Source organism: Rhinoraja longicauda, chromosome 6 (genome assembly GCF_053455715.1).
Source record: "Rhinoraja longicauda isolate Sanriku21f chromosome 6, sRhiLon1.1, whole genome shotgun sequence".
In the NCBI taxonomy this organism is placed as follows: domain Eukaryota; kingdom Metazoa; phylum Chordata; class Chondrichthyes; order Rajiformes; family Arhynchobatidae; genus Rhinoraja; species Rhinoraja longicauda.
Genome location: NC_135958.1, coordinates 19,770,979 through 19,798,049, shown reverse-complemented (window position 1 = coordinate 19,798,049; position 27,071 = coordinate 19,770,979). Strand labels below are relative to the sequence as shown.

General features: G+C 45.4%; 1 protein-coding gene across 2 annotated transcripts in view; it reads left to right on the top strand.

Annotated features, from left to right (window-relative positions):
• calb2a (calbindin 2a) overlaps window positions 1-27,071 on the top strand; it is a 50,057-nt gene that overhangs the window by 3,779 nt on the left and 19,207 nt on the right. For both annotated transcript variants that reach the window (XM_078400645.1, XM_078400646.1), the window contains exons 3-8: window positions 5,656-5,724; window positions 5,904-5,984; window positions 15,647-15,703; window positions 25,701-25,778; window positions 26,110-26,165; window positions 26,853-26,892. In XM_078400645.1, the coding sequence (XP_078256771.1) occupies window positions 5,656-5,724; window positions 5,904-5,984; window positions 15,647-15,703; window positions 25,701-25,778; window positions 26,110-26,165; window positions 26,853-26,892 (381 nt within the window). The remainder of the gene's footprint in view (window positions 1-5,655; window positions 5,725-5,903; window positions 5,985-15,646; window positions 15,704-25,700; window positions 25,779-26,109; window positions 26,166-26,852; window positions 26,893-27,071) is intronic.

Genomic DNA, 27,071 nt, shown 5'->3' with positions numbered 1-27,071 from the left:
GCAACAAGATCGATGGCATCGTGACTGTCGAGGAGAAATTCCTTCACTGAGGGAGGGGCTCGAACTTTTATTCTATCTATACTCGGGAGACTCTGCTTCTGATTGAATTCAAGGGAGAGATGGACGAATGTTTAGACATTGACAGAATTGGAGATTGTGGGGTGTATGCAGGAAGGTGGGGTTATGGGCCTGCGATTTCCTATCTTCACGATCTGCCTCACTGTGACTTCATTCCTCTGGCTCCACCTCCGCTGCGGCCAGTGTCTCTGTACCTCATTTCCCTGATGAGTCTGTTGTTCATCCTGATACACCCACTTCCCTTTGTCAGTGGTGGTGCCACCCAAGCCAGCTTACTTCATTCACTGCTTGGAGTCATAGAGTGATACAGTGTGAAAACAGGCCCTTCGGCCCAACTTGCCCACACTGGCCAACATGTCACAGCTACACTAGTCCCACCTACCCGCATTTGGTCCATATCCCTCGAAACCTGTCCTATCCATGTACCTGTCTTAACTGTTTCTCAAATGTTGGGATGCTCCCTGCCTCAACTACTTCCTGGCAGCTTGTTTCATTCATCCACCACCTTTCCCAAGCTTACTCAATTTCTTAGAAAACAATTATGGATGAGCTAAAACTCCAGTGAATCGGATATCTGAAAAACACAAGCCATTATTTCCAGCTCTTTTCAAAATCCCTACCCCCTTACCGCCCCGCCTGAACTCAGTACTTTCTAATGTGGCTTAGCACAGTGGCACAGCTAATGAAACAACTGCTTCACAGCACCTTGGGTGCTGTCTGCATGGAGTTTGCACGTTCTCCCTCTGACTGCAGGGTTTTTGCCAAGTGCTCCAGAAAAGTGTGGGTTGGTAGGTGAATTGGCCACTGAAAATTGTCTGTAGTGTATGTGCGTGGTAGAATCTGGGAGGAGTTGAGATGAATATTGAGAAAGTATGTTACAGAGCAATTTAGTGGGAAAATGGGAATGTCCTGTGAGTGTGCATTGAATTGATCAGCTGCTTCTATCCATAAGCACTAATACAATTTACCCAAAACGTCACCTATTCCTTTTTTCCAAAGATGCTGCCTAACCTGCTGAGTTACTCCAGCTTTTTGTGTATACCTTTAGTTTAAACCAGTATCTGGAGTTCCTTCCTGCAAATAATACAGTAACAGTGCCTGACAAAAAGGCAAAAGAGGTTGCCAGGATTTGTACAAGGACATTGGCAAAGAAGTAAACTTGGCAAGGTTTTGCCCTGTTCTTCTAAAACTTGAAACCATTCCGCCTTGGGTTCAAACCATAGTTATTATTATCTTAAACAAAACCTGCAGATCAAAGGGAACTTCAGCAGCTGAAAGGTAGTGGACAGCTTGGGTGGACTGTCTGCAACAGCGCAACTCATGAACGTACAGTTCTCACACCTTATGGTCTTGGAGTCTTGTACCCCAGGCTGGGGGGCAAATTATATCCTGGTCTGAACACACAATCACCCAAAGCTGGGACCATTGGTCCCTTCTCACAGGTACTATACAACAGCCAAGTGGCTGGAAGCTGCCTAGAAATGGTTCAGCTAAATAAACATCATACTGTGTAGAGGACGAACATCATCATGGAGCCTGGTGGTTCAGTAACTAAACTGATGTCCAGCAGCTCAGGCAAAAGTCCTGAGGAGATGAGTTCAAATCCCTCCTCTGCCGTTAGTCTCAGACACTGGCACTATCTATTCCTGAACAATCAGTCTCGTACATTCTCATAAAGTGTTCCTATCCCGTCCCTCTCAGATTAGAAACCAAAGGCCTGGGCCTCAGGAGGAAACAGAGAGCCTGGACAATTTCAGAAACAGAACCACAAGTCTAGACAAGCATAGACACAAAATGCTGGAGTAACTTAGCGGGACAGGCAGCATCTCTGGAGAGAAGGAGTGGGTGATGTTTTGGGTCGAGACCCTTCTTGACCTGAAACATCACCCACTCCTTCCCAGAGATGCTGCCTGTCCTGCTGAGTTACTCCAGCATTTTGTGGTGTAAACCAGCATCTGCAGTTCCTTTTTGTACAAACATCTGGTTAACCAATGGGAAATTGAAAATAAGTGGAGTTATACTTTTAATTATTTATTATATGAGCTTCATTTACCCAGCACACAATCAATTCAGCAAACAAAACAGTAAACTAAGTCAGGCAGAGAAAAATGTTATAAAGTGGATCAAGGTCATAGAGATTTGGCAAGGCAGGTGGCTTGCAGTAACTGCAGCATGTGGGAGATTCTGGACACCACTGTGATTCCAGATAACCATGCCTGCTGCTTGAGGATGCTCAGCTCAGAGTTACTGAGCCGCATTGAAGACATTGAGAAGCGTCGGTGAAGAGAAGAGCTGCCAGGACACCTACATCCCGGAGATCTTCACATCCCTCAGCTTCAGTAATAGTACAGGTCTGCTTAATGGTTATGGCTGGGAATTGAGACGTTAGCTCTTAACTGATCTTTTAACAGAGGACATCTCTGAATAATAATAAGCTATCATCCAGGCCAAACCCTTTTCAGCTGCTTCATCATTTTCCTTCCTTCAGTCATATGACGTAGGGATATTCGCTGATGATTGCATGATGTTCAGCTCCATTTGTGACTCAAGTTTGATTCTCCTTTACTTCAGCGAGACCAAGCGTAAGACTAGGCAACCCTTTGGCCGAACATTTCCGCTCTACGTCAATGCTGCTAGATCTCCTAGTTGCCAACCACTTTCACTTCCCATTTCCATACTGACCTTTCTAACCTGGGCCGTTTTGATTGCCAGAGTGAGACCACATCAAACTGCAGGAACAGCAATTCATATTCTGCTTCAATAGCTTACAACTCAATGGTATGCACATTTTAGACTTTAGAGATAAAGTGCAGAAACAGGCTCTTTGGCCCATTGAGTTCACGCCAACCAGCGATCCCCATACACTAGCACTATCCTATGCACTAGGGACAATTTACAGGAGCCAATTAACCTACAAACCTGTTCGTCTTTGGCGTGTGGGAGGAAACCAGAGCACCTGGAGAAAACCTACGCGATCGGGGAGAGCGTACAAACTCCGTACAACCAGCACCTGCCAGGATTGAACCCGAGTCTCTAGCGCTGTAAGACAGCAACTCTACAGCTGCGCCACTGTGCCGCCCTATTTTCCAATTTCAAGTAATACCCTCCTACCCCCTACCTCCCTCTCTTCCCGGTACACATTGATTTCTCTGACTCTCCATGCCTCCAATCATTCTGCTCCTTTCCTCTCCTTTATACACTCGTCTTCCATTCCAGAGTCCCTCATTTCCCTTTTGTCTCCCCTCTTTCCCCTTCCTCCCATATCCCTCCTCCCCCTGGCTTTACATTTCACTCCTCTCTATATCTGATCCCTTTTGCATCTTTTTCATCTAGCCTTTGTCACATTCCACCCATTTGCCAATTATGCCCCTCATTTGTATCCTATCATTTACCAGCATTTGTCCCATCTCCTCCCCTTGCTTTTCTAGTTTTCTCCCACCTACTACTGTCAGTCTGAAGAAGGGTCCTGACTGGAAACGACACCGATCCATTTCCTCCACAGATGTTGCCTGACTCGCTGAGTTCCTCCGGCACTTTGTGGTTCACGGAGAGATGGTGACTGTTCAGTAATTACATTTCCAGGAAGATTTTGGAGATTCATGCAAAACAGGAAAAGAATAGAAATATAAAAGCAAACTGTTGAAGAAACTCAGAGGATCAGGCTGCATCTGTGGAGGGAAATGGACGGACCTTTCTTCAACCTGATCATATATGAGTATATGAATTACATTTATAGAAAAAGTGCGGATAAAAAAAGAGTGCATAGGCTGCAACAAGGTTGATTAAAGGTTCAGGAATTCTTCCCAAGCATGTGACACCTTGTTGAAGAGTGATATCAATGGGGAATAAGCTTTTCTTGAATCGGGTGGTATGTGTTTTCAAGCTTTGTCCCTTCTGCCCAACGGGAGAGGGGAGAGAATGATCAGGATGTGAGTGGTCCTTGATTATGTTGGCTGCTTTCCTGAAGAATAGATGAAGTTGATGGGGGAATGTTGGCTAGCCTGATGGACTGGGCTTCATCCATAACTCTGCAAGTTCTTACAGGTGAGGGAGGATTTTGATAGGCAGATGTTTGGAGATGAAAAGGCAGAAGGTGTGAGACAAAAGGATTGAAGAGTAGCAAATTGTAAAGCTACAGGGAGGAATGTGGGTGGAAGGGAAGGGGGAAGGAAAAATAGGTGCAAGTCCAGGTGTGGCACAGGGGAGAGTGAGGGGAAAAAGAAAGTGGAGGTGAGGGGGCGGGGGGTTGCTCCTCAAAATTGGAGAATTCATTGATGCTTGGGTAGCTTACAACCTGACGGTATGAACATTGAATTCTCCAATGTTAGGTAACTATCAAACCCCCCCTGGAGTTGATGTGCACCACGAGCAGCCTACTGAAGCGTTTCCGCCTTGTTTTTCTTTAACAGTGGATGATAATGGTCTTATTAAAACAAGTGAAAACTTCAGATTAAACTAGAGAATGGTTAAAGATGAATACTATTGCCGGTTGGTCTGTCCACACAGGTTCTGAGTAGACAGCCATGGACTCCGTCCAGGTCAGTCACTCTCCACAGGTTCACTCTCAGGAAGGGCGATCTAATGTCTGCCAAGTGCACCCATCGATAACATGGTTGTCATTCCATTGATCACTGGGACGACATCGTTCCACTAATCTTCTGTTCAAAAGAAGCATAGAATGCCTGGAGCTCATCAGGGAGTGATGTGTTGTCAGCGATTCTACCTGACTTCACTGTGCAGCCGATACAGCATGCACGCCTTGCCACAATCAGCAGGTGGCTGCTTATTCTGGGACTAGAGTCTGACACAGGTGTTGCATCTCCAACAGTTGCAAGAAAAGGTGAAATGAGATAGGAATGGTTGGTAGGAATGGAAGTGTAGATCAGAGAGCGGCAAAGGGAACAATCCCCAAAAAATGTTGAAAGGGGAGGAGAGCAGAATCTCGTTGGAACTGGTGGACATTGAAAATGTTCATCAATTGAATGCGGAGGAAGATGGGGTGAAACAGGAGAACCTGTGTGTGTATGGACAGGGTAGGCATATGGAAGTATGCTTCACAGTATGTGTGCTTGTGATATTTGTGGCAATGGAGTACACATATGAAATGGAGGTTGACAGTCTGTGTGTAAATGAAATGAATGTATGTTGAGTGGGCCTGGATTTTGTGGAATAATTATGAGAATAGGTGTGCAGGGGATAGGAACATGTATAGCGGTGTGTGTATTGTGTATATGTAGGGATCATTGTTTCACATTTCCACATTTTAAAAATTAGAAATAATAGATTAAGCAGTAGGGCAAATCTGGAGAATATATTTCAGTGTTGGTAAATGAAAGATTAGTGTTAATAAAAATCTGTGGGTATATAATCTGGATATGTTTGTTTCCCTCTCTCTCCCTCCCTGTCTCTCCCTACTGGAGACGCAGGGATTAAAGAAGAGCTCTGACTTCAGTGGAATCTGCCCTCTGTTGGGTAAATCTGGAATAAATCAGGTTTAAATAACAAACCTAAACCTAAACCTGCTTTCTCTCTGACAATACATTGGGCTGAGCGGATTGTTTTGTTTCACACAAACAGGAAATACAGATGAAGGAATTTATGGAAAAATATGACAAGAATGCAGATGGGAGGATTGAGATCGCAGAGGTGAGTGTCTGCTTAACTGAGTTCTTGTGGGGCCCCGAATCTGCTGGCCCTCTCGGGCACCACCCCCAGATTCAGCATTGTTGTAGGAAGCAAGGCTACAATCACAGGGCCTTGGGTGAGGAAGACAGTGGCCGTCTATGTTTGATGGAAATAATGAATCTCGCTCCATTCTCTTCCAGCTTGCCCAGATTCTCCCAACAGAAGAAAACTTCTTGCTGTGCTTCCGGCAGTGTGTACGGTCCAGCGGAGAGTTCATGGAGGTAGGGAACCATTGGGGAAACACACGTCCTACTGTGCACAGAAGTCATGTTGGCCTCGGCCCAACTTGTCCATACCGACCAAAATGCTCTATCTACACGAGTCAAACCTGCCCATATTTGGCCTATATCCCTCTAAACATTTTCTATCCATAAACCTGACCAAATCTATATATTACTAAAACTCTTATCTTGTTTGTTTGTCCGTTGTCTGGATGTACGTACCCGAAATACAGCCACGATAGTACAACAATTTTAGGCCCACCTTACTCATCATTGGTCTGCGGTTCAAATGGTTGTTATATTTTTTAAATTACTAGACCAAGTTGGGCTCAAACCTCTCCTGCATTGGTGCAGCACCCTCTCCTCCCCCCCTGCCCCCTCCCTCTCCCTTCCCCTCCCCCCTAGTCCATCCCCCTCAACCCCCCTTATCCTCCCTAATCCCCTTCCCTCCCCCCCCCCCCCACCCACCCTCCCTCCCTAGAAGATAGATTTAAACTTTAAAATGTGAATAACTTTTAAAATATAACACCGATTTCAATTCAACTTCTTCCATTCGCACCAAAGGGATGACAGTAAGTAAGGTGGGCCTAAAATTGTCGTTTCAGCTGTAGTTCAGGAACAAACAAACGAGAGTTATGGTTTTTAGATTCACTTTTTAAACTTTAAAAATCACTTTTTAAACTTTAATAAATCCCTTTTCTACTTTCCCTGCCTGTCAGATGTGCCTGCGCAGTAATACCTTTGTGTTGGAAGTCACAATGGGAACCCAACGGGTCTGCGCCTAGGCTGTTGGGGCCCGTTGATCTAATACTAACGTAAGATGGTCGCCGGATCCGCACGTGCACAGTTGGGGGAGGGTTGCCGCTCGGAGGGGGGGCCGGGACCCGCCAGAGTGATTGGAGTGGCGGCCAATGAGGGGGGGGTGGGTGAGGAGAGCTCTCCTGCTGTTGGCCGACGCGATGGCTGCACGGGGCCGGGGTGAGTGGCTCCCTCTCCCCTTTCCTCTCCCCCCTCGCCCGCCCCATCCCTGGGGGAGTTTTAAGGGGGGTTGAGGTGGGATGGAGTGGGTGAGTGTCGTCAGTTGAGGGAGGGTTGCCGGGCCCGCAGGAGAGGTTTGGAGCCAACGGGTCCACGCCCGGCTAGTGTCAAATGTTGTTATAGTACCTGCCGCAACTACCACCTCTGGCAGCTCATTCCAAATACACACCACCCTCCGCGTGAAAAAGTTGCTCCTTTGGTTCCTATTACATTTTTCCTCTCTCACCTCAAACCTATGTCCCCTGATTCTTGAGTCCCCTAGTTTGGATAATGACTGCACATTCATCCTATCTTTCACTTTCATAGAAACATAGAAACATAGAAAATAGGTGCAGGAGTAGGCCATTCGGCCCTTCGAGCCTGCACCGCCATTCAATATGATCATGGCTGATCATCCAGCTCAGTAACCTGTACCTGCCTTCTCTCCATGCCCCCTGATCCCTTTAGCAAAAAGGGCCAAATCTAACTCCCTCTTAATTATAGCCAATGAACTGGCCTCATCTACCTTCTGTGGCAGAGAATTCCACAGACTCACCATTCTCTGTGTGAAGAAATGTTTTCTCATCTCGGTCCTAAAAGACTTCCCCCTTATCCTTAAGCTGTGACCCCTGGTTCTGGACTCCCCCAACATCGGGAACAATCTTCCCGCATCTAGCCTCTCCAACCCCTTAAGAATTTTATATGTTTCTATAAGATCCCCCCTCAGTCTTCTAAATTCCAGCGAGTACAAGCCTAGTCTATCCAGTCTTTCTTCATATGAAAGTCCCTCCATCCCAGGGATCAATCTAGTGAACCTTCTCTGTACTCCCTCTAAGGCAAGAACGTCTTTCCTCAGATTAGGAGCCCAAAACTGCACACAATACTCCAGGTGCGGTCTCACCAAGGCCCTGTACAACTGCAGTAGAACCTCCCTGCTCCTAAACTCAAATCCTCTTGCTATGAATGCCAACATACCATTCGCTTTCTTCACTGCCTGCTGCACCTGCATGCTTGCTTTCAATGACTGGTGCACCATGACACCCAGGTCATGTTGCATCTCCCCTTCTCCTAATCGTTCACCATTCAGGTAATACTCTGCTTTCCTGTTCTTGCCGCCAAAGTGGATAACCTCACATTTATCCACATTATATTGCATCTGCCATGCATTTGCCCACTCGCCTAATCTATCCAAGTCACTCTGCAGCCTCCTAGCATCCTCCTCGCAGCTAACACTGCCACCCAGCTTCGTGTCATCCGCAAACTTAGAGATGTTGCATTCAATTCCCTCGTCCAAATCATTAATATACACTGTAAATAACTGGGGTCCCAGCACTGAGCCTTGCGGTACCCCACTAGTCACTGCCTGCCATTCCGAAAAGGACCCGTTTATTCCTACTCTTTGCTTCCTGTCCGCCAACCAATTTTCTATCCACCTCAACACTGAACCCTCAATACCGTGTGCTTTAAGTTTGTACACCAATTTCCTATGTGGGACCTTGTCGAAGGCCTTCTGAAAGTCCAGATATAACACATCGACTGGTTCTCCCTTATCCACTCTACTAGTTACATCCTCGAAAAATTCTATAAGATTCGTCAGACATGATTTGCCTTTTGTAAATCCATGCTGACTTTGTCCGATGATTTCACCACTTTCCAAATGTGATGCTATCACATCTTTAATAACTGACCCTAGCATTTTCCCCACTACCGATGTTAGGCTAACTGGTCTATAATTCCCCGTTTTCTCTCTCCCTCCCTTTTTAAAAAGTGGGGTTACATTAGCTACCCTCCAGTCCTCAGGAACTACTCCAGAATCTAAGGAGTTTTTAAAAATTATCACTAATGCATCCACTATTTCTGAGGCTACTTCCTTAAGCACTCTGGGATGCAGTCTATCTGGCCGTGGGGATTTATCTGCCTTTAATCCATTTAATTTACCTAACACCACTTCCCGACTAACCTGGATTTCCCTCAGCTCCTGCATCTCATTAGACCCCCGGTCCCCCGCTATTTCCGGCAGACGGTTTATGTCTTCCTTAGTGAAGACAGAACCAAAGTATTTGTTCAATTGGTCTGCCATCTCCTTGTTCCCTATGATCAATTCACCTGTTTCCGACTGCAAGGGACCTACATTTGTCTTAACTAATCTTTTTCTCTTCACATATCTATAAAAGCTTTTGCAGTCAGTTTTTATGTTCCTTGCCAGTTTTCCCCTCATAATCTATTTTCCCTTTCCTAATTAAGCCCTTTGTCCTCCTCTGCTGGACTCTGAATTTCTCCCAGTCCTCTGGTATGCTACTTTTTCTGGCTAATCTGTATGCTTCATCTTTTGTTTTAATACTATCCTTGATTTCCCTTGTTAGCCACGGATGCACTACCTTTCCTGGTTTGTTCTTTTGCCAAACTGGGATGAACACTTGTTGTAGTTCATCCATGCGACCTTTAAATGCCTTCCATTGCATGTCCACCGTCAACCCTTTCAGCATCAATTGTCAGTCTATCTTGGACAATTCACGCCTCATACCCTCAAAGTTACCTTTCTTTAAGTTCAGAACACTTGTTTCTGTATTGACTTTGTCACTCTCCATCCTAATGAAGAACTCCACCATATTATGATCACTCTTGCCCAAGGGGCCTCGCACAACAAGACTGCTAACTAACCCTTCCTCATTACTCAATACCCAGTCTAGAATGGCCTGCTCTCTCGTTGGTTCCTCGACATGTTGGTTTAGAAAACCATCTCGCAAACATTCCAAGAAATCCTCTTCCTCAGCACCCCTGCCAGTTTGGTTCACCCAATCTATATGTAGATTGAAGTCACCCATTATAACTGCTACACCTTTGGTGCATGCATTTCTAATTTCTTGCTTGATGCCATCCCCAACCTCACTACTGCCCCTTAGTGTTTTGCAGCTCTACCCATATCGATTCCACATCCTCCGAGCTAATGTCCTTCCTTTCCATTGCGTTAATCTCCTGTCTAACCAGCAACGCTACCCCACCTCCTTTTCCTTTCTGTCTATCCCGCCTGAATATAGAATATCCCTGGATGTTGAGCTCCCAGCCCTGGTCACCCTGGAGCCATGTCTCCGTAATCCCAACTACATCATAATCATTAACAACAATCTCCACATTTAATTCATCCACCTTATTCCGAATACTCCTTGCATTGAGACACAAAGCCTTCAGGCTTGTTTTTATAACACTCTTGCCCCTTATATAATCATGTTGCAAAGTGGTCCTTTTTGATTTTTGCCCTGGATTTGTCTGCCTGCCACTTTTACTTTTCACCTTGCTACCTATTGTTTCTACCCTCACTTTCTACCCCTTTGTCTCTCTGCTCTTGTTCCCATCCCCCTGCCATATTAGTTTAAATCCTCCCCGACAGCACTAGCAAACACTCCCCCAAGGACATTGGTTCCATTCCAGCCCAGGTGCAGACCGTCCTGTTTGTACTGGTCCCACCTCCCCCAGAACTTGTTCCAATGTCTTAGAAATTTGAATCCCTCCCCCTTGCACCATTTTTCAAGCCACGTATTCATCTGTAATATCCTCCTATTTCTACTCTGACTAGCACGTGGCACTGGTAGTAATCCAGAGATTATTACCTTTGAGGTCCTACTTTTAAGTTTATCTCCTAGCTCCCTAAATTCACCTTGTAGGACCTCATCCCGTTTTGTACCTATATCATTGGTGCCAATGTGCACCACGACAACTGGCTGTTCACCCTCCCCCTTCAGAATGTTCTGCAGCCGCTCTGAGACATCCCTGACCCTTGCACCAGGGAGGCAACATACCATCCTGGAGTCTCGTTTGCGACCGCAGAAACGCCTATCTATTCCCCTTACAATCGAATCCCCTATCACTATAGCCCTTCCACTCTTTTTCCTCCCCTCCTTTGCCGCAGAGCCACCCACGGTGCCATGAACTTGGCTGCTGCTGCCTTCCCCGATGAGGCATCTCCCCCAACAGTATCCAAAATGGTATATCTGTTTAGGAGGGAGATGACCGCAGGGGACTCCTGCACTACCTTCTTTATGCTACGCTGGCTAGTGGCCACCCTTTCCCTTTTTGTCTGCTTAACCTTTACCTGTGGTGTGGCCAACTCACTAAACGTGCTATTCACGACTTTCTCAGCATCGCGGATGCTCCAGAATGAATCCAACCGCAGCTCCAACCGTTCAATGCGGTCTACCATGAGCTGCAGCTGGACACACTTCCTGCACACGTAGTTATCAGGGACACAGTCAGTATCCCTGATTTCCCACATGCTACAGGATGAGCAAACCACGGGGCCGATCTCAGCTGACATGGCTTACCCTTTATATTAACTCAAATCACTTAAATTAAATCAAATCAAATCAGCACACTCCCGATTTAAAAATCGTGATCCTTTTAAGCGGTACCTTTAACTAAAAAAACCAGAACCCGTAACTCAAAGTGCTTTCAGAAAGCAGAAATACAAACCTGGGGTTACTCACCAATCAGCTGCTCCTCCCGCTTACTCATCAATCAGCTGCTCCCTTTTTCAAGTCACTTTTCAAGTGTGACGCGCTAATGGAACGTTGCAGAGAGTGGTACGCTCCCATCTCTCCAACGGCTCCTGGGCCTCTGTGGAACAAAGCCTCGCGCTCGGGTTTTACACTCACCGCACGGACGCTGTTCCAGTCGCTCCCACCTCTCCAACAGCTCCTGGGCCTCTTCATGATCTTATACACCTCAAAGATCATCCCTCATCCTCCTGCGCTCCAAGGAATAAAATCCTAGCCTGCCCAACCTCTCCTTATAACTTAGGTCCTCAATAGACAATAGACAATAGGTGCAGGAGTAGGCCATTCAGCCCTTCGAGCCAGCACCGCCATTCAATGCGATCATGGCTGATCACTCTCAATCAGTACCCCGTTCCTGCCTTCTCCCCATACCCCCTCACTCCGCTATCCTTAAGAGCTCTATCCAGCTCTCTCTTGAAAGCATCCAACGAACTGGCCTCCACTGCCTTCTGAGGCAGAGAATTCCACACCTTCACCACTCTCTGATTGAAAAAGTTCTTCCTCATCTCCGTTCTAAATGGCCTACCCCTTATTCTTAAACTGTGGCCCCTTGTTCTGGACTCCCCCAACATTGGGAACATGTTATCTGCCTCTAATGTGTCCAATCCCCTAATTATCTTATATGTTTCAATAAGATCCCCCCTCATCCTTCTAAATTCCAGTGTATACAAGCCCAATCGCTCCAGCCTTTCAACATACGACAATCCCGACATTCCGGGAATTAACCTAGTGAACCTACGCTGCACGCCCTCCATAGCAAGAATATCCTTCCTCAAATTTGGAGACCAAAACTGCACACAGTACTCCAGGTGCGGTCTCACCAGGGCCCGGTACAACTGTAGAAGGACCTCTTTGCTCCTATACTCAACTCCTCTTGTTACGAAGGCCAACATTCCATTGGCTTTCTTCACTGCCTGCTGTACCTGCATGCTTCCTTTCATTGACTGATGCACTAGGACACCCAGATCTCGTTGAACTCCCCCTCCTCCTAACTTGACACCATTCAGATAATAATCTGCCTTTCTATTCTTACTTCCAAAGTGAATAACCTCACACTTATCTACATTAAACTGCATCTGCCATGTATCCGCCCACTCACACAACCTGTCCAAGTCACCCTGCAGCCTTATTGCATCTTCCTCACAATTCACACTACCCCCCAACTTAGTATCATCTGCAAATTTGCTAATGGTACTTTTAATCCCTTCGTCTAAGTCATTAATGTATATCGTAAATAGCTGGGGTCCCAGCACCGAACCTTGCGGTACCCCACTGGTCACTGCCTGCCATTCCGAAAGGGACCCATTTATCCCCACTCTTTGCTTTCTGTCTGTCAACCAATTTTCTATCCATGTCAGTACCCTACCCCCAATACCATGTGCCCTAATTTTGCCCACTAATCTCCTATGTGGGACCTTGTCGAAGGCTTTCTGAAAGTCGAGGTACACCACATCCACTGACTCTCCCTTGTCAATTTTCCTAGTTACATCCTCAAAAAATTCCAGTAGATTTGTCAAGCATGATTTCCCCTTCGTAAATCCATGCTGACTCGGAATGATCCCGTTACTGCTATCCAAATGCTCAGCAATTTCGTCTTTTATAATTGACTCCAGCATCTTCCCCACCACTGATGTCAGACTAACTGGTCTATAATTACCCGTTTTCTCTCTCCCTCCTTTCTGAAAGAGTGGGATAACATTTGCTATCCTCCAATCCACAGGAACTGATCCTGAATCTATAGAACATTGAAAAATGATCTCCAATGCTTCCACTATTTCTAGAGCCACCTCCTTAAGTACTCTGGGATGCAGACCATCAGGCCCTGGGGATTTATCAGCCTTCAGTCCCATCAGTCTACCCAAAACCATTTCCTGCCTAATGTGGATTTCCTTCAGTTCCCCTGCTAGGGCCTCCTTCCAGTCAATTTTGGCCAGCTCCCGCCTCATGCCTCTGTAATCCCCTTTGCTATACTGTAATACCGACACTTCCGATTTTCCCTTCTGCCTTTCCATTTGCAGAGTAAAACTTATCATGTTGTGATCACTGCCTCCTAATGGCTCTTTTACCTCTAGTCCCCTTATCAGATCAGGATCATTACACAACACTAAATCCAGAATTGCCTTCTCCCTGGTAGGCTCCAGTACAAGCTGTTCTAAGAATCCATCTCGAAGGCACTCTACAAACTCTCTTTCCTGGGGTCCATTTCCAACCTGATTTTCCCAGTCTACCTGCATGTTGAAATCTCCCATAACCACCGTAGCATTACATTTTTGACACGCCAATTTTATCTCCTGATTCAACTTGCACCCTATGTCGAGGCTACTGTTTGGGGGCCTATAGATAACTCCCATTAGGGTCTTTTTACCCTTACAATTTCTCATTTCTATCCATACTGATTCAACATCTCCTGATTCTATGTCACCCCTTGCAAGGGAATGAATATCATTCCTTACCATCAGAGCAACCCCACCCCCTCTGCCCACCTGTCTGTCTTTTCTATACGTTGTGTACCCCTGAATATTCAGTTCCCAGCCCTGGTCCTCTTGTAGCCATGTCTCAGTGATCCCTACAACATCATACTTGCCCATGACTAACTGAGCCTCAAGCTCATCCACTTTATTTTTTATACTATGCTCATTTAAGTACAACACTTTAACCTGTATTTACCTCCCCTCTCACATCGGTCACAATTGGCCCTGCCCTTAATTTCTTTTCCCCTCTAGAACTTCTGTTCCCATTCTTCCGAGAGTCTTTTGCAATATCTCCTGTATTCCTTTTTACCTCATCTTCATATTCACAATTTGTTAACCCCTCCCCCCCACTACTTAGTTTAAAGCCACAGGTGTCACTCAAGTCATGGCAGCATCCTCGTAAATCTTCTCTGCGCTCCCACATTCCAAAGACATGCAGGTTTGTAGGTTAATTGGCTTCCCTAAATTGACCCTAGTGTGTAGGATAGAACTAGTGCATGGATGTTTGCTGGCTGGTTGGCATGGACTCGGGTGGGCCCGCCTGCTTCCACCCTGTATCTCAAAAACAGGACGGTACAGCAGTAGAATTGCTGCCTGACTGTGCCAGAAACCTGGGTTCGATCCTGACTACAGGTGTTGGCTGGACGGAGTTTGTACATTGTCCCTGTAATCGTGTTGGCTTTATTTTCGTTTAGAGTTACATTGCGGAAACAGGCCCTTCGGCCCACCGAGTCTGTGCTGACCAGCGATCCCCACTACACTATCCTACACATATTAAGGACAATTTACAATTTCACCAAGCTAATTAGCCTACAAACTTGTACTCTTTGGGGTGTGGGAGAAATCCAGAGCATCCAGAGAAAACCCACGCAGTCATGGGAAGAACGTACAAACTCCATACAAGCAGCACCCACAGTCAGGATCGGAACCAGGTCTCTGGTGCAGTAAGGCAACAACTCTAATGCTTCCCTTTTTCTCCAGGTCCTTCGGTTTCCTCACACATTCCAAAAGACACGCAGGTTTGTAGGTTATATGGTAAATTGACCCTAGTGTCCAGCATAGAACTAGTGAATGGGTGATTGCTTGTCGGTACGGACGTAGTGGGCTGAATGTCTCTTTTCCATGCTGTGGCAATTTGTACGTGTGTAAACTAAGCACAAAGAATTTCACTGTGCAGTGCACATGTGACAATAAAGAACCATTGAACCATTGTATTTCTAAACTAAGCTAAACAAAACATCCTACCTGTTGCAGGGAGACTCAGACTGAATGCAAAACTACAAATGTGGCTTTACCAATAGTTTGTACGACACAACATAACATCCCAACTTCTATACCCTGACTTATGAAGGCCAATGTATCGAAAGCCTTCTTGGAACACCCTTTCTACCTATGACATGACTTTCAAGGAACTATGTACTGTGCTCCTAGATCCTTCTGCTCTACAATACTCCCCAGGGATCTACTGTGAAGATCCTGCCCTGGTTTGATTTCCCAAAATGCAACACGTCAACTGAAGGACCAAAATTCCCCTTTCTCTGGGAGAGTATATTTCATGATGCCATCATCACAAGGTCCTACCAGCACAGCATCTAATCTCAATTCATCTCTTTTTGTTTTACAGACCTGGCGGAAATATGATTCAGACTGTAGCGGGTACATCGAAGCAAATGAACTGAAGGTGCCAACACATTTATTTCATTTTATTTACAGCAAACCCTGAATTATACTCCCAGTAACAAGGTACTCCATAAATCCCAGCAGACACAATATGATTCTCTTGAAATATTTCCTATTTTGAAGGACTAGATTCCTTGGTGAGATTGTCCCAGGCTGGGTTCCTTGGAGAGATTGTCCTGTTTGGTTACTTGGTAAGATTGTCGCAGACTGCATATCCAGACGAGAAGGTCCCAGAATGGAAATGACAATGAGACAGTCCCTAAGTGAGAATCCTGACTAGATCTGTTGGTGAGATTCTCTGAGACTAGGCTCCATGAAGTTCATTTCCAGGGTGGAAATCTTGTTGATATTGTCCCAGACAGAGGTTTCTGAAGTGGTCCCAGACTGGATTCAATGGCTGAATTCCCGGATTTTTTTATTGACATTATCTGAAGCTCAACTGGATTTGAGTTGAGATTATACCAGACTCCACTTCTTGGATAGAGTGATCTGGACAGGGTTTATTGATGAGGTTGTCAGGGACTAAACTTCTAGGCTAGGTACTCCTGGCTGGAGATTGTACCCAAGTGTAGCCCTGCCGTGATGCCTTGGTGGTATGATTTTCTTTGACTAAATCTGTCACCTGGACCTTGCTGCCCCGAATGCTATGTATGGAATTGGGTGAGCGAGGCTGCACAGTTGTGTCGTATTATATAAGCATGCCTTATTTTGCAGAGTGTGTTACGGAGTGTACTTGTGCAGTTTAACCTATTCTCCAGGAAATCACATTAAATGGAACTCAAGATGATACGTCTCCTTTTTTAAATCTACGCTGACATCAGCAAGAGTTGTAGCTGAAGGAGGTTGTGAATGTAAACTTTGCAGGCTGGTCCCACTTCAAAATTACCAACCTCCTGATGATGATTTGGGCTGCTGCTGTCAGAGCACCTCTACTGTCTGTCGTCTATTGTAGAATTTTAAGGCATTGATCTATCATTGCAATCAGACATTATTTTGAAGTATGTCCCCGCAAATAGGATTATGGCTACAAAAGCAAGCTGGTGTTTATGTCCCATTTGCAGGGCTGTGAGTGACGAATTCATCTGGTTAGTAAGACAGACAGTGAGGAAATCAGGCTCAGAGACACTAATTCCAAAACAAAGAAAGATATTCCCATACTCGCCCCTCCCTGACAAATCTATCACAAAGAACAAGGGAAATATATATTTTTAAGATGTGTGGGAACCATTCTAGAAACAATGAATCTTGACAGACGACCACTGGTGACTATTGGCTTTGAGACCCATTAATTTCTCCAATGCTATTGTGGTACTGATATTGATTTTTTCCAGCTCTGAAATTCAGTTCAAACCTTTTTGTCTCCACAATTTCCTGTCCACAAAAGGAACCAGGTTTACCTTTTCCTCTTTATACCCACAACCTTTTCCAGTCCATGCTCATGTTCCTCATTAATCTCCTCTTGTGGTCTACTTGCATTTTCAGTTTCTCAGCTCTCTGTTGAATTCTGTAGATTCTCAATCCCCAGGAATCTTGACAATAGCACAGTGATATAACAGTAGAGATGCTGCCTCACAGTGGCTAAGACCCGGGTTTGATCCTGATCTCAGGTGCTGTCTGTGTGGAGTTTTATGTTTTTGTGATCGCGTGGGTTTTCTCTGGGTGCTCCAGTTTCCTTCCACAATCCAAAGAAATGCAGGTTTGTAGGTTAAATGGCTTCTGTAAATTGCCCCCAGTGTGTAGAATGCGAAAGGGAAATAACATAGAACTAGTGTACGGGTGTTCGATGATCATGATTTTATAACCTTCTATAATATCACCCCTCAGCCTCCTGCATTCCCTGGAATAAAATCCTAGCCTGGCGACCTCTCCCAATAGCTTAGACCCTCAAATCCTGGCAAGATTTAACATCCTTGGTCTTTATTTTCAATCTAAATGAAAGGTTCTGTCATATTATTACTTTTGCCTCCCCGCTATCACTACTATTTAAGTCTGGCCAGTTCATGTGTGACATTCCCTGTGATTACCTGAGGAACACGTGCCTAATTCATATTGGGCCCTGCTTTCCCACTACAGCTGGGTGACTGGATCTGCCACGGTGTCTGCTGCCCTCTACTGTCCTGTAGCTCCACCAAAACTAATTCTTCTCAGTAAAGAATTTTTCTCTCTAACCTGTTCTTTTTCACAAGGATAACTTCTCCTTTTCCATTTTCCATTTTTCTTTTATTGGAAAAACCTTGAACTATTTAATCCCCAGCCGAATCTGTGTAATGGCAATTAAACCACTCATTTAATTAATAATCTAAAAGGATACAAAGTGCTGGAGTAACAGGGTGTCAGGCAGCATCTCTGGAGAACATGGGTAGGTGACATTTCAAGTTGGCACCTTACTTCAGTCTGATTTGGGGGCGGGGGGGGGGGGCTGGAGTGAAGAAAGCTGGAAGAGGGGGAGGACAAAGCCTGGCAGGTAATGGGTTGATACCAATGAGAGAGCATTTTGATAGGCAGATGGTGAACACAGGGTAGAGGTCTAAAGACAGAAGTTGTGAGACAAAAGGTTTGGAAAGTTCGAATAGTAAAGCTAGAAGAAATGTAGATGCAAGAGGGGAGAAATAGGTGTGAGTCAAAGTGGGGCACATGGGAGGGATGGATAGTGAGGGGGGAGTATATGGGAGAGGGGGAGGGTTTTGTAGTTACCTAAAATTGGAGAATTCAATGTTCATACCATTGGGTTGTGAGCTACCCAAGCGGAATATGAGGTGTTGTTCCTCCAGTTTGCATGTGGTCTCATTCTGACAATGGGGGAGGCCCATGACAGAAACATCAGTATGGCAATAAGAAGAGGAGTTAAAGTGGTTAGCAACCAGGAGATCCCACAGATCTTGGTGGACCGAGCACAAGCGATCGCCAAAATGGTCACCAAGTCTACGCTTGGTCTCGCTGATGTACAGGACGCAACATTGGGAAAACTGAATGCAATAGATGAGGTTGGAGGAGGTGCATGTAAACGTCTGTCTCACCTGGAATGACTGCTGGGAACCCTGGATGAAGGTGAATGTATAAAGACAGGTGTTACATCCCTCACAGTTGTTGGGGAAAGTACCTGCGGAGGGGATGGTTTGGATGGGAATGGATGAGTGAACCAAGGAGTAAGGGAGAGAGCAGCCTCTACAGAAAAAAGATGGGGATGGGAAAATGTGACTGGTAGGAGGATCACGTTGGAGGTGATGGAAATGTTGGAGGATGATGTATTGGATGCAGAGAAAGGCGAGGACCATGGGAGTTCTATCCTTGTTCCATCTGATGGGAGAGGCAGTGAGAGCTCCCTTGTTAATATCTACCTTGTTACAAAATATGTGTAGGTTCAGATAGAGTTTCGTTTTGCTCTTTTATATTGATTTTCCCGGTTCTGACTCCAATTGGAGTGTGTCTACACACTGTCCTAGAGTTAAACAGCACATGGCTGAACTCCGGCATGCCAAAATTGCCAATTTTGCTCCCATGCCTTGTCTTTTCTGTTTAACTTTCTAGATGTAACAGACTGTCCCCTCCTGTTTGGTTTGAAGTCTTTGCTTCAGCACTTGTTTGACTCGCTGACTACTGGCCCCAGCCCGGTTCAAGTGAAGCCTGTCCCAAGGGAACAGCTCACCTTCTAATGTGCCCCATGGATCGAAACCCATTTCTCCCGCACTGGTCTTTGATTGATGCAGACAGCTCTTCAATCTGCTTGACCCTGTGCTAGTTTGCAGAGGGTTATTGCTTTTGTGCTTCGGCTTTTTAATTTCCATTTTAGCTGCTCATACTCTTTGAGCAGACTCCTGTCCTTGTCCTTTCTCTGTCCTTGGGTTCCATATGAACCACAACAGCTAAGTCACTCTGTTCCCAGTCCAATAAGAGTCCTTAACCCTGGCAATGTTGGGACATTACAGCCTTCATTACAGACATTACAGACTCATAGACTGCAACAATATCTACCTTAATCTAACTACACTGTCTCCTATCACTCCTAGTTTCGGAGTCACTCACTCTGCTGGAATCGTCTCCTGTACCAGGGAGCTGTGGTCAGTTGCTTCTCCTACCTCCATTCTCTGCTGTTGCCCATATAGACAACAAAAATTGGGTATAAGACCATTAGATCATAATACATTGGAGCAGAATTAGCCCAATTCTGCCCAATCAGTCTGCTTCGCCTTTTGATCATGGCGAATCTATTTTTCCCTCTCTGCTCCTGGATAAAGAAATTCCTCCATCTCCATTATAAAAGCACATTATTTTATTCCGAGGCTACTGGTTCTAGACTCTCCCATTACTGGGAACATCCTTTTCATGTTCACTCTATCTAGGCCTTTCATTATCCATTAGATTTCAATGAGATCCCCCCCCCCCCCCCATTCTTCTAAACTCCAGTGAGTTTGGGCCCCAAAGACTTCAAATGCTCATCATATGTTAACCCAATCATTCCCAGGAACATTCTCGTAAACCTCATCTGGACCCTCTCCAATACCAGCACATCCCTCTTCTGGTTTGGGGCCCAAAACTGATCACAATATTCCAAATGTGGCCTCACCAGCACCTTATAAAGCCTCAGCATTACATCCTTGCTGTTGTATTTTAGTCCCCGCAATATGAATGCTAGCATTGTATTTGCAATGTCTACACCTTTATTCCTTCTACCAAAGTGCATGACCATACTCTTTGCTATGCTGTATTCTATTTGCCATTTCTTTACCCACTCTCCCATTTAGAGAGATGTCCAAGTCCTTCTGCAGATTTCCTGCTTCCTCAACACTACCCGTCCCCCCCCCCCCCCCATCTATCTTCGTATTATCTGCAAACTTGACCACAAAGCCATCAATTCCATCTTCTGAACATTGGTTGTGTAAGGGCCTTTGTTCCTCCAAATGCTACTCCCTGAATCCTGATTCCTGTTTCGGGTTGAAATCCCTCTTCAGACTCGGAGTCAGAGGCGAGGGAATCCAGAGGAATGAAAAGGTTCAGAACCCGAAATGTCACCTGTTCCTTTTCCCCAGAGTTGCTGCATGACCCACTGAGCTACTCCAGCATTTTATGTCTATCTTCGGTGTAAACCAACATCTGCAGTTCCTAACTACACATTATTACTTTTGTGGTTCTGCTCTTTAATTTAATCCCAAAGTCCTCAGTAGCACCACTTTGTCCTATAATATCTTTGTTGCTGGTTCCAATCTAGATCACAGCAACTGAGTTTCTCCCCTCTCATTACGTTCCTCTCCAGCCCTAAGAAGAGTCCCCAATGTTGGGTAACATTACAACATTCAGGACTGTTTATCGGCAACAGTAACCACCTCACCTCACTCCATTGTTCCTTATCACTGCTACATTCCTTGTCACTCCCTCAGATGGAATAATCCCCTGTACCACGGGGCTGTGGTCAGATTGGTTTTCCTCTGCACAATCTCTACTCTTGCCCACACATACTGCAGGTATTGGGTATCCGATAGATGTACAGTGCCCTCATGTACAGTGCCCTCCATAATGTTTGGGACAAAGACCCATCATTTATTTATTTGCCTCTGTACTCCAGAATTTGAGATTTGTAATAGAAAAAAATCACATATGGTTAAAGTGCACATTGTCAGACTTTAATAAAGGCAATTTTTATACCTTTTGGTTTCACCATGTAGAAATTACAGCAGTCTTTATACATAGTCCCCCCCCCCCCCCATTTCAGGGCACCATAATGTTTGGGACACACGGCTTCACAGGCATTTGTAATTGCTCAGGTGTGTTTAAATGCCTCCTTAATGCAGGTATAAGAGAGCTCTCAGCACCTAGTCTTTCCTCCAGTCTTTCCATCACCTTTGGAAATGTTTTTTGCTATTTATCAACATGAAGACCAAAGTTGTGCCAATGAAAGTCAAGGAAGCCATTATGAGACTAAGAAACAAGAATAAAACTGTTAGAGACATCAGCCAAACTTTAGGCTTACTAAAATTAACTGTTTGGAACATCGTTAAGAAAGAGAGCACTGGTGAGCTTACTAATCGCAAAGGGACTGGCAGGCCAAGGAAGACTTCCACAGCTGATGACAGAAGAATTCTCTCTATAATAAAGAAAAATCCCCAAACACCTGTCCGACAGATCAGAAACACTCTTCAGGTCAGGTGTGGATTTGTCAATGACCACTGTCCGCAGAAGACTTCATGAACATAAATACAGAGGTTACGCTGCAAGATGCAAACCACTGGTTAGCCGCAAAAATAGGACGGGTTACAGTTTGCCAAGAAATACTTAAAAGAGCAACCACAGTTCTGGAAAAAGGTCTTGTGGACAGATGAGATGAAGATTAACGTATATCAGAGTGATGGCAAGAGCAAAGTATGGAGGAGAGAAGGAAATGCCCAAGATCCAAAGCATACCACCTCATCTGTGAAACACGGTGGTGGAGGTGTTATGGCCTGGGCATGTATGGCTGCTGAAGGTACTGGCTCACTTATCTTCATTGATGATACAACTGCTGATGGTAGTAGCATAATGAATTCGAAGTGGATAGACACATCCTATCTGCTCAAGTTCAAACACATTTCTCAAAACTCATTGGCCGGCGGATCATTCCACAGCAAGACAATGATCCCAAACATATTGCTAAAGCAACAAAGGAGTTTTTTAAATCTAAAAAATGGTCAATTCTTGCGTGGCCAAGTCAATTACCCGATCTGAACCCAATTGAGCATGCCTTTCATATGCTGAAGAGAAAACTGAAGGGGACTAGCCCTCAAAACAAGCATAAGCTAAAGATGGCTGCAATACAGTCCTGGCAGAGCATCACCAGAGAAGACACCCAGCAACTGGTGATGTCCATGAATCACAGACTTCAAACAGTCATTGCATGCAAAGGATATGCAACAAAATACCGAACATGACTACTGTCATTCACGACATTGCTGTGTCCCAAACATTATGGTGCCCTGAAATGTATAAACACTGCTGTAATTTCTACATGTTGAAACCAAAATGTATAAAAATGGCCTTTATTAAAATCTGACAATGTGCACTTCAACCATTTTTCTATTACAAATCTCAAATTGTGGAGTACAGAGGTAAATAAATAAATGATTGGTCTTTGTCCCAAACATTATGGAGGGCACTGTATAAGGGCTGAGACTCTGCTAAACACTATTTTCTGAATCCTTATTCCTGCCTCACTCAGGGTCACTCTCCACACCTGTTGGTAGTCTCAAGCTACAATGACAGGCTGTGGATCAATTACAGTGGGCATTATTGAAGCAAGCCCTGTGTTCAACAAATCCTGCCTCCACACTTTAGTCCGATTAGGTAAGAAACTGTTGATAGAGAAAGCGAAGTGTGAAGCAGCAGGTTCTGCAGCTGCTTCTGGAGAAGTGATTTAGGGAGGGTGCAGAAAAGGTTCACAGGGATGTATCTTGGACTGGAGAGACTGGATAGGATGGGATTGTTTTCTCTGGAGTAAAGGAGGCTGAGAGGTGAACTTGTTTATATAATCATGTGAAGGGAAAATTAGTTGGACGGTCACAGTCTTTTTGAGTGGAGTGAGTGAGGGGAAAGATTTAAATGGGATCTGAGTGGTAGGTTTTCACAAGAGAGTTGAGGGTATGTGTAATGAGCTGCCACAGAAGGTGGGAGAGATGAGTCCAATTGCAAAAGACATTTGGATAGAGTCATGGATAGGTTTAGAGGGATATGGTCCAAATGTTTGGAACACAGACTAGGTGCTGAGAGTTCTCTTATACCTGCATTAAGGAGGCATTTAAACACACCTGAGCAATTACAAATGCCTGTGAAGCCATTGTCCCAAACATTATGGTGCCCTGAAATGGGGGGAACTATGTATAAACACTGCTGTAACTTCTACATGGTGAAACCAAAATGTATAAAAATGGCCTTTATTAAAATCTGACAATGTGCACTTTAAGCACATGTGATCTTTTCTATTACAAATCTCAAATTGTGGAGTACAGAGACAAATAAATAAATGGTGGATCTTTGAGCCAAACTGTATGGAGGGCACTGTAAGTCACTCCACCGTTTGGATACTGGACCTTCCCCCGGGAGTTGCCCACATAAAGGCTCTCTGTGGCGGGAAACTGAGCTCAGAATCACTCCCACCCAGTGGGGTCCCATTAGCTCCCTGTGACGCCTGCCTAGCCACTTACCCTAATGATCACTAACAGATGTCTGAGTCCCGTATGGAATTAGTAAACAGCAATCAAACATGGTGGACACCAAACACCACACTACAGTGATTTGTGGTGGACACAATAAGTGTAGAAAATCAGGCAGCAACTCACCAGGACATCCTATGGACATGATTCTGAAGGGTATGAAAGTAATCAGGAGACCAACAACCTCAGCCGCTCTCTCCCAGTACTCAAAGATGAATCCAATTAACGTTATTGCAAACAACCAGAGGGGAAATCTTGGAGATGTCCACTCTCCCTTTCGATGTCCACTATTATTTATCAGTCCGTAAAAGATCCAATTATGGTAGAAGACGTTTAATTAAGTCGCACAGTGATAATTCTGGGACAAGTCCAGCCAGGGCAGCATATTTGCTGCAGGGGTTTCCTCCTGCCAGCAGTCCAGGCTTGGCGCGCGATGACAGGGAAATGCGAACATGATTCCGTGAGCCGACAAGAATGGACCATTATTCCTGCCATTCTACAATGATTCATGTTTGTTCTCTGTGTCCTGAAGGCTGCCATACAAGTGCAGGTCTTTCCAACAATCTCTGGTTGATGGATCAGGGCCACAGGTTCTCCCTGTTTCACATGTAACCCACCAGCATACACGGACAAAGAGCCGTCATTGCTAGCAAACCTACAATTGCTTGTTCTGTCCACACCAGGCCAGAAGAGAGATGGTGCCTCCTTGTAGGGAGGGGGCTCAGAATATGAATTGGCGCAAGCACATTAAATGGGTGGCTTGGAGACATCAAACTCAGTAACACAACCCTAAGGACAAATTCTGCACATACAAGGTTTAGTCTCGATGCCTGGCATGATTAGGGTGTGTTCAGAGAGTTGTAATCATGCAACATGGTAACAGGTTTTTGGTCTAACTCATGCCCACCAAAGTGTCTACCTGACCTAATCCCATTACCTGCGTTTGGCCCATATCCCTCGAAATCGTTCCTATCTATCAACCTGTCCAAATGTCTATTAAGTGTGTCATTTTATCTTTCTCTACCACCTCCTCTGGCAGCTCGTTTCATATATCTACCACTTTCTGTTGAAAAACCTACTCCTCTGGTTCCCTTTAAATCTTTTCCCTCTCATCTTAAACCAATGCCCTCTATTTTTAGACTCCCCAGCCCTGGGAAAAGACTGACCATCCACCCTATTTATGCATTTCATGATTTTGTGTACCTCTATAAGATCCCTCCTCAGCCTCCTACACTCTAGGGAAACCAGTGCCAGCCCATCCAGCCTCTCTCTCTCCCTGTAACTCAAGCTCTCCAACCCTGTCAACATCCTTGAGAATCTTTTCTGCACCCTCTCTAGCTCAATCACATCGTTTCTCTGGTGTGCAGTCAAACATCTTGTACAACTATAACATGATGTCCTGACTGCTTTACTCAATGCCACAGCTGATGAAGTACAAGTGTGCCACTCACCTTCTTCAGCACCTTGTCATAGTGGCCAGGCAGACATCGTTCAGTGGGACAGCCAGTTTACAGCCTCTCAGGTTTTATTTGGTAGCGATCCATGATGTCACTCAACTGGCTCCCCACAAAAGTCAGTCGTCTCCTGTCTTAGAGGTGGTTAGCTGGTACTCTCGGTTACTGAGGGTAAAGTAACATTGACAACCAGCTGAGATTTTCCCTTGAGGTATTTTGGCAAAGGGAGTGGCCGGATGAGCTGATGTACACACTGCCACCATCTCGTTGACTGGAAGTGGAGGGTTGAAAGAAACCAGATACGTCGTATGCTGCAAGTAGTGTTTGTAATGTGAGATAACTAAACCTGGACCATGTCTCCCTTCAGAGTTTCCTGATGGACCTCTTGAAGAAAGCAAACAGACACTACGATGACAAGAAACTGCAGGAGTACACACAAACAATAGTGAGTGGTAGCTGTGCATGGGTTAGATCCACAACACCCTTATCTCTCCCGGCTGCTGTCTCTGGATGGAGAGTGCTGCCCCTGCAGCTGCATGGCATACCCATCTGGTGCCAGTCACCTACATCCTGACCCTCCGTTCCCTGGCTACCCCTCTCAAACCCTGAACTCTGGCTACCGACTCTCCCAACTGATTGTGGATCCTCCCTCGTCCTAACCCGCGGCTTCACTCCTTGTTAAACAAACGCCATTCATTCTCCAAGCACCGCTGGCACAAAGAAAAAAACGTGGGTGCTGGAATCAGTCACCATGCCATGTCTATTTTCTATTACAGCTGAAAATGTTTGATGCAAACAGCGATGGGAAGCTGGGTCTTTCAGAGATGGCACGGTAAGTTAGTCTCTCGAGATGGCTCCCAGGAGATGAAAATACTGGCAGGGTGTGATTGGAATTGGGATGTGAATCAAGGAAGGGTGAGAGGAAGTATTTAGACCTGATGAAGATAAGATTTGCTCTTTTCCTGTTGGTCAGTTTTGTGACTTGACATAACACCCGTCAAATATGGAGAAAAAATCAGCTGTGGAGGATAGCCAGAAGGAAAGTGTTCAAACAAGTGGACCTGTGGCAAATTAAGTTTAACTTGGCGAAAGGCAAGGGGTTACATGCTGGTCAAAAGCTGAACATTAGTGCAGGGTGAATGGGTTGAATTGTCAGGAAAGCACCAGCAGACCCTGTGTGCCAGTTCCCCAAGGAGCTGGCACATTTGTCCTTAGGGTTGGAAGGGAATTTGTCCTTCGTGTTGGAAGGGAGTCTGCTCACAGGCTTCATGGGAGAGTGTCCCTACAGGTACTTCTGGAAAGCATTCTGGCCATTCAAGCCCCCTCTGTCTCCTGCCACCACAGCTGTTTTCTGTGCCATAGACTGAGATCCAGGATGATCTCAGCACAGCACTCAAGTCCACAACAGACGGTACCTCTGCACACTCCAAACATGCGGTTCAGGGGGGCGTTTTGTATGATATGTAAGGATCAGTGTTCTATCTCTTTAAGACTAATTCTTTCTTTTTACTTCCTTTAGTTTATTACCTGTCCATGAAAATTTTTTGCTTAAGTTCCAGGTAAGTGTGCTGAGCTTGATTTTTCCTGTTTTTTACTCCTTTTCCTGAAATGTTGCCAAGCTGAGTACGCAGTCCCGCATACACAAGTTCACCTGCGTGCTCAGCCTTCGTCTGTGCGCCTGAACCATGGCTGCCTAGGTACCTTTGCAGGGCAGCAGAGTCAGTGCATTGAGCGTTTC